General features: G+C 52.4%; 3 protein-coding genes across 3 annotated transcripts; 2 read left to right on the forward strand and 1 right to left on the reverse strand.

Annotated features, from left to right (window-relative positions):
* Positions 1 to 101: 101 nt before the first annotated feature.
* Positions 102 to 1,989, forward strand: QC762_310500 (uncharacterized protein; the record flags this gene model as incomplete). Its single annotated transcript, XM_062889347.1, has 4 exons — positions 102 to 609; positions 661 to 903; positions 954 to 1,027; positions 1,085 to 1,989. The coding sequence occupies 4 exons, from the start codon at positions 102 to 104 to the stop codon at positions 1,712 to 1,714; spliced, it is 1,455 nt and encodes a 484-aa protein (XP_062745444.1). The 3' UTR covers positions 1,715 to 1,989.
* Positions 1,990 to 3,171: 1,182 nt separating this feature from the next.
* QC762_310490 (uncharacterized protein) lies at positions 3,172 to 5,309 on the forward strand (the record flags this gene model as incomplete). Its single annotated transcript, XM_062889346.1, has 2 exons — positions 3,172 to 3,263; positions 3,482 to 5,309. 2 exons carry the CDS (start codon positions 3,172 to 3,174, stop codon positions 5,307 to 5,309), a joined length of 1,920 nt encoding a protein of 639 aa, XP_062745445.1.
* Positions 5,310 to 5,440: 131 nt separating this feature from the next.
* QC762_310480 (uncharacterized protein) lies at positions 5,441 to 7,279 on the reverse strand. The gene is made up of 4 exons (XM_062889345.1): positions 6,794 to 7,279; positions 6,262 to 6,738; positions 5,715 to 6,212; positions 5,441 to 5,664 (listed from the first exon to the last, which is right to left on the reverse strand). Exons 1-4 carry the CDS (start codon positions 7,147 to 7,149, stop codon positions 5,529 to 5,531), a joined length of 1,467 nt encoding a protein of 488 aa, XP_062745446.1. The 5' UTR covers positions 7,150 to 7,279; the 3' UTR covers positions 5,441 to 5,528.
* Positions 7,280 to 7,784: the final 505 nt, after the last annotated feature.

Raw genomic sequence — 7,784 nt, forward strand, 5'->3', positions numbered from 1 at the left:
ATTAGCACACGAAATGTAGACTCCGCCAATAAGCAGCCCCGCTCTTATCACCTGCAGTGTGCTCGCGCGAAGAGGAGGGGGGGCGTCGTCCTAAATCCGGCATGGGCTATTGGGTAGGCGTGCAGTCGACCCCTCCTGCTGTCTTACCTTACCCGACATGGAAGACCCTCATTTTGCGGAGTTGCGACTTTCTCGGAATCTTGAGCCGCATCACATCGTGTTACAAATTCGCACGGCTTCGTGCACCCACCTCTTTTGCAAGACGCGCTGTAGGAGCCTATATAGATGGCTCAGGGGCTGCTGGATGTCCTTTTTCCTTCCGGAGCATCACCAGCAACAGCCTGGACTCATTCGTTATTATTTCCACAACATTCACAATGGGCGCCGAAACCATCCTCTCACATACCGAGCATATCCCCGCCTGGGGTGATTTGACGCTGACTCTGAAGGGTGAGCTGGCCCATGCAACCAAAATACCCAAGCTGCCAAACGAGATCTGCGGCCCCCTTGCCTGGAACCCTTCAACCTTTGAGTCTGACGCCGACTACACTATCACCCTCGACGACAGGGAGATTAAGGAGGTCAGGTCTGCCATCTCCCACTTCAACGGTACGTCGTGTTATGCCTCCTGCCTTGTAGCTGGTTCTAGCTAACAAAAAGAAGAGCTCGACCTTTCTGGAAGCGAGGTTTCTACCACCACTTTCCCGCTTCCCACTCTCGGCCCAAAGCTCAGGCAGGCTGCTGAGGATGTTCACAACGGAAAAGGCTTTGTTGTTGTCCGAGGTATCCGGGATATGCAGCCCGGCGAGTTCTCACCCGAGGACAAAATCATCATCTTCCTTGGGATTTCGAGCTACATTGCCGGTGCTCGGGGAAGGCAGGATGAGAACGGCAACATGCTGTGTAAGTTGAGTGCTTCTGAGTTTTGTCCCGCGTAACTAACGAGAGACAAGCGCATATTCGCAATGCCAAGCTGTCAAAGACACCACAGTCCCAGCGCCCAACTAGATACTCGTCTCGTGCTTCTGTAGGTCACGCCAGGCCATATGTCGAAGCTGCTGGCCGCTGACCTGTTCTGATCTAGACATTCCACACCGACACATTCTGTGACATTCTTGCTCTCCAGTCGCGCAGTAATGCCATGGAGGGCGGAGCCACCCTTGTTTCGTCCACCTGGACCGTCTATAACAAGCTCCAAAAGGAGCATCCAGAACTCTGCGAGCTCCTTGCGCAGCCCATCTGGCCTTTTGACAGCCGGGGAAGCTTCTTCCCCTGCAGCACTCGACCTCTGCTGTATCATCACGACGGAAAGGTCATGATGAACTTTGCTCGCGAACCCCTGCTGGGTCTGGAGGATGTCAAGCGCAAGGCGGGTCTTCCTGTACTCTCACAGGAGCAAAAGAATGCCCTGGAAATTGTGGAGAGGTTCGCAACCGAGGGTCAGATAAGCATTAACACCGAGCCTGGTGACCTGCTCTTTATCAATAACCACGGGGTTCTCCACTCACGAGAAGAATTCACCGACGCTGTCGAGAACCCTCGCTATCTCGTCAGAATGTGGCTCAAGAACGAGGAGCTCGCTTGGGATCTCCCTGAGGACCTCCAGTACGGCAACTCTCGAATTTATGACCGGGACAATGGTCTCGGCGAAAGGTGGAATCTGGTGGACACTCCCCGTATCGAATTCGCCGTGGCTGAGCGGCTTACCTCTTGAGCCGCATCTATCTAATGGGTAATGATTGTGATGACTGGGACAAAGGGCAAAAAACAGGCGTTGGGGACACGGAGTTGAAGCGCAGGAGGCTTGACAAAAGCCATACTTGTTTTTGGTTTGGGTTCTTTTTTTTACGCATTTTTTATTTTTTTTGAGCCATGGTTTTTTCACTTTTGGCAGTTGGTCTTCCTGGCATTCAGGGGTTTGCACGCAACTTTGGTTTCCGAGACATTGAGCAGAATCACAATCGATGATTTACTTTTTTGGACAGCGCCTCCCAATCGGGAAAACGACTCGGGGGTCTGGTGTTTCTTTTGGGAATTTTCGTTGGTACCAAGAGGCAGAAAAACAGATAGCGGGTTTTAGGGCAGACCCCCCACCATTCAATGTGGATGCAAAGCCACTTGCTAGATCACGACGCTATGGAAGGCTTGCCAACAAATCTGGCGGCTACACCTAGAGGTAGCCAGCAAAGCAAAAATCACTAATCGACAAATCACAGAGAATCCAGATAATCGCACACAGTGCGGCGTTAGTACATAATATTCTATCCGGAGAGGGATAGCGAAGAGTGTTTGGACGGCGAGAGGTGTGAATGGGGACTCGGTGATCTAGCCCTATGCAAACCCAAGGAGAGGGGGCATGGACTTCTGCAACCCTGTCATCTGCAGCAAGGGACCAATATTTGCGGCTGTTATACCTGTTTTCTCCCACACTGTCTCATCTCAGGTGCCCAAAAAGGACAGGAACTTGTGAGCGTGTGGAGAAAATGCCCGTGATTTGACACGCTGACTGCAGAACCTAGGAGGAGGAGGGGCGTGTACATGAAGGGTGCTCTCATTTTCTCATCGGACCGCTGCTGATGAGTGGGAGCCGGCCAGTGAGAGGACGGTCCGGTCCCGAGGGCGGACAGGACTGGCTGCGGGTGTTGTGGAAGGGTAGGTGGAGCAAGCCATCTCACATGTGGGCGTGGTTCGTGGGCTTGCATTGTTGTGTCCCCCGATTTTGGGGTCTTGGGGTCTCATTTTCTTGGATGATGGTGGGGGAGTGTCTTGGTGGCCGGGTTTGCTCGGCATTTGTGAGTTGGTATTCGGGAGTTGGGGGCGGATAGAAGTTTGGATTATAGTCGGGTACGATTGTAGTTCTCAGAGTCCTCCCACTATGTTGGTCGTGCTGGTTTCCCGTCCACGCCGTCGTACACGGCTGTTTACCACGAGACTGGTTGCTCGGCACTAGCGTAGGGCTGGTGACCGGTTCGACAGAGGTATGTATGAGCGATGCGGCATATTCCTTCTCCGAGATGGAAATGATAGACCGGGGATCGACCGGTTGCCTGCCGAGGCCGGGTAAGATGCGGGGCAGTTAGGGTGCTTACTCACTATTAGTCAGTCCAAGTACAGTGGGGTCCCACGAGGGCGTCATTGAAAAGTGTGTCAAAGTGTGAGGATATAGTGGTGATGCGGTCCCCTAGTTTTGCAACGAGACATGGTATCACAGGACTGCCGGAGTGGTGGAAATCTCATGATCTTGGCGTTACATGCACAAACATGTAAGTGAGCTTGTGTTCTGGGCCTGGCTGGTATTACAGTTGCGCGTTTCGGAGTTAAAGACCAGATAACATTTGTGAAAAGTGAAAAGTGAAAGATGATGAGGCCCCGCCCAAGGCTTGACTGCCTACTTAAAACGAGAGTTTGGGAGCCTGGCATACAATGGATTTATTTGCATTCGACAGCATCATTGACCGGTCACTACCATCGCAGGAGAAAGCATGGAACTCTCAAGCACCGTTGTCATCGACGTTCTGACCCCTCTGGCAGTCTACCAGCTGCAGAAGCCAGTTGAGCAACACTCTAAATCACCAGAGAATGAAGATACCGCTAGAGGCCAAAACCTAGCTTGGAACCGAGACGACTTGATTCGCAGTCTTACGCCCTCAGTCGACCCGAAATGGAGAATCGATGGAGTTGATATCGACGGCAGACGCTTCTTCGCCTTGCCCCTATTTGCCATAGACAAGCAGCCAGTCCGAATCGATGTTTGGCTCCCACCTTTTGAGGAGTACCCCCTCGAACTTCGAAGCATCTTGAAACCCGAGGAGGCCATGTACACCCCCAGAGACCAACTTCTTTCGCTTCCCATCTCAAAGTTTCTGCTCAAGACTCTTGAAGAGTGGTCACCTACCGTACCGGGCTTTGAGCGAGACTATCTGGCGGCTCCTTTTGGCTCCCGCATCATCATCGCTGACATCGCCGCCTCCACCCGAGACATGACTATTTACCTGCTGCCTGATTACGACATTGAGCAGAACATGTGCAGCGTCGACCAGCTCAAGAAGGCCTGGTGTAACAAGGTGAACGAGGAGGACTGGCCCCCTACCATCGATGTGAGTGAGCTCAGCTTCAAGAAGCAGATTCACGAAGCAATCAGTCTTGTCACCTTGCCAGGACAATTGGGCGACCGGGTGGTTGCGCTCAAATCGTTGCTGAGAGACCAGCGATACATGTACAACGAGATCAAGACCCTTCTATCGCTCCGACCCCATGCCAACTTGGTGCCAAGGCCGCTTTTTCTCGTGACGAAGAAGGCAAAGTTTGGCGGCAAGAGGGGGGTTGCAGGCTTCGTGATGGAGTATTTTGAGGGCGGATCCCTCAAGGACTTGCTGCTTAGGAGCAAGGCTGAGGGAACCGAGTTGGACATGCGGCAAAAACTCCGGTTTGCGAGGCAGTTGACAGAGGTCTTGATTCATGTCAATCAGCACCGATTCGGGTTCTATCCGGATTTGAAGCCGGACAATCTCGTCATTCGCTCCGACGGCAAGACAGAAGAGGTCATGGACCTGGTGTTGCTGGATTTGGAACAGCGAGGGGGTTGGTTTTCGTGGAGCCCCCCTGAGGTGCTGTACGTTGAGTATATGGAGATTCTTGCCACATGGCTTGACTATGAACACGGTCAACAGAAGCAACGGGCTACCGAGAGGTTGCAGAACTGCCTTGGTAGCTGGGAGGCCACTAGCCAGTCGACGAGGTACAAGGACCAGGATGGTGGGTTTAGCTTTGCTTGGAAGGCCCTGTTGCAGGAAAGGTTGGAGACAAACAGCAAAAGGTTGGAAAGAGCACAAGTGTTTATGCTGGGGAAATTGTTGTGGTGTCTGTTCGAAGGTGAGGCGAGACTGAGGTGTGGCATTGACCACGAAATTCTCCAGGAAAATGATGCACAAGATGCCATTGGGTTTCCGCACTTCGACAGCACACCCAAACATGTGCAGGACATGATCAGGGAATGCACAAGGGGGGCCCCAGAATGGGAGGTCGATGAGAAGAGAGGACGAAAGACTGGGTTGACCCTGAAGGGTGGTAAGTTGGTACAGACCAAAAGCATCAGTGTCGATGAAGTCACAGATACTGCGACAAGAAAAATCGCTAGAGCTTTCTGGGAACGAGAGCTGGAGCAAGCCAATGCTTTCATGGATGAGTTGCTCTCGTGCGAGCGACCGGGTATGGATGCGACAGGCTGCATCCTCCCCGAGGCAAAACGTCGGCCACTGCTTTCAGACATACTTTCGAGGTTGGTCGAGTTTGAGGAAGTGTGTTTGTGACGAGTTATTTGCTTTTGAGCTGGAGCGAGTGGGGCAGATTCAGAGGTAAAGGGGTTTCAGATTGGTGTAGGCCAGCGCAGGATTAGGTATTTCTTGAATTCAAATCGGCTGAATATAGTTTTGCCTGCAGTATTATAAACAATTACTCGGCAATATGCGACATACCATTCTATCTTGATGCTTGATTACAAAGGTTTGTCTAATGGCTACCCATCGCGGTTAATTCCCCCAGTAGACGCTGGTCACGTTCGCTGCCCAAGCTTGCCCTGGAGCTGTAGCACATCGAGTTCTCCCCGATGTTGTTGAACAAGTCAAGCTAGGAACCGTTGTCCTGAGATCGCCCGTAAAGGAAACCCTGCCTTTTGTCAGCATCAATCTTGTAAACAAGCGCATCAAGACACTCACGGTCGACTAGCGTCCAGGTCACTACACTTCCAATCCGCACTGAGGGATAGACTCTGCGTGGTGGCATCATACCGGAACGCACAAGCCGTGGGTGTCAGACTCTGCTCTCCAACACTCTCCAAAACGCAAGGATACCATGCGGTTGACCCGCCCTCTGTGACAGACACCGAAACGCCGGATCTGAAAAAAGTAGACGGGTAGCCCGTGAACGCGGCTCCAGTGTTGAGCTCAACGCCGAACCTAATGCTTCCCAGGCTCGATCCGGACGCTACTATTGTTTCAAAGTCGGAGAATCTATACGATGGAGCGACAACTGATGAGATTGTGCAACTTGGGGCTGTGGGGAGAGGGTCACCAAGAGAAAATGGCGGGATTGGCTTTTCAGAAATCAGGCGGCCGGTAAACGTGGCTGGGTCACCAGCGCAATAGGTTGTCGTCTCTCCGACAGCGGAACATTCGAGTGGGAGCCGGGCAGTGCCAACACCAAAGATCTCAATGCTGTACGAAGCGTCAGCAAAGTTCAACACCCACACAGGGGAAAGCTTACGGCTGGGCAGGGTTCGCGTCATCACAGAACCACGTCTCGTTGACTGACAGGACAAAGGAGCCAGGACTAAATGTGAGGACAGTGTTGATGTTGTATTTTGGCGCTCTGGGCCGTCCAGTAGACTGAGCTGAACACTGCATAGTCGCAGGGGCGGTGCCGGTTAATGTCCCGAAGCAAGATGCACGGTAGTCGGTGATGGTATTTCTCAGTTGGATGAAGGCGTTTCCTCCTTCAATCCTTCCGGAGACGTTCCGGAGATTCAGCTGAGTGGAAAAGACCTCCCACGACGGTGTTCGTGACCCGGCTGCGCAACCCTCCTTGTCGTGACCAGAAGGACCAGGAACTGCTGATGGGCTCAGCGGGAAGGGGGAGCTGAGGACAGACTTGATCAAGAGGGGATCGGTGGACAAGGGGGCGCAAGCGTCGCTATTGCAGGTAATTGGCAGGGAACCCTCTCCTTGGGCAGCAAAGTTGAGCCTATACAACAACAGTGTCAGGACTGATCAGAAATACCAAGTGAGAGATGACGAACGGTCTTGACGGAGTAAGATCATTGCACACCCATGTCTCGTTTATTCGCACTCGAGCTACAGCTGCCTCCAGCTGCACCGAAGCAAGCAAAGGAGAGCTGTCACTAGTGCAAGCTTGCCATGTTGATGCGTTTCCTGAAACCTGACAACTCAGTTGAGCTGATGTGTTGGTGGCTCGATTGAGTGCCTGAAATCGCACAGTCGTTCCGCTGGATTCGAAATCTTCAATGAGCCAACTGGAGACTGTGAACGAGTTTGTCGTGCAGCCAGCGGTGAGTTGAGCAATGGCCAGAATATTTGGGATTGCTGGTGACAAGAGAGCGGCTAGGGTCGCAATGGAGACGATGGACGGCGCCATCTTGATATACGGGCAGTTTGCACCGACGTTCCAGAGTCCAAGCTAGACAGCTTTGTTTACATCACAAACATGCTGGGAGTTCCGGTCATTTTATTATCTGCGTTGGAGAAGTGATATCTGGACCCCGCAGTTCTGGCCAAGGGTGGCGTTTATTGGGTTTAGATGAATATATTCCGGCTCAATCACCGTACCTGACGACAAGACCGGTAAATAACATGACGGCTGATATGCACACGCGAGAAGCGCTGTACAACCCGGATATTGGAAGATGTCGTCTCGGCTCAACAGCCTCAGCCGCCTTTCCACGTGGGATGAAATTACTTATATGTAGAACATGGAGGGATAATATCCTGGTTCTGATGACCCGGCTGCTGAGGACCAAGGCCTGGATTCATGTTGCAGGAGGATTGTGATGGTAACGCCAAGATACAGCTGTGATCAATATCTAGATTCCCCCCAAAACCCAAGGCTACCTAGATGACAGCTCCACCATATGTTGCTGCTGCAGGCCGCCAGTATCGGTCTTCTGCGATGGGTTCAGCGGTAATATCGACGGCGGCGGAAAGAAGGCCGCAGTCCTCCACAAGCACGGGCTACCCATCCTTTAAGGATTTGGCTGTACATTAATTTTGGCT

This window comes from Podospora pseudocomata, chromosome 3 (assembly GCF_035222375.1).
Source record: "Podospora pseudocomata strain CBS 415.72m chromosome 3, whole genome shotgun sequence".
Lineage (NCBI taxonomy): Eukaryota > Fungi > Ascomycota > Sordariomycetes > Sordariales > Podosporaceae > Podospora > Podospora pseudocomata.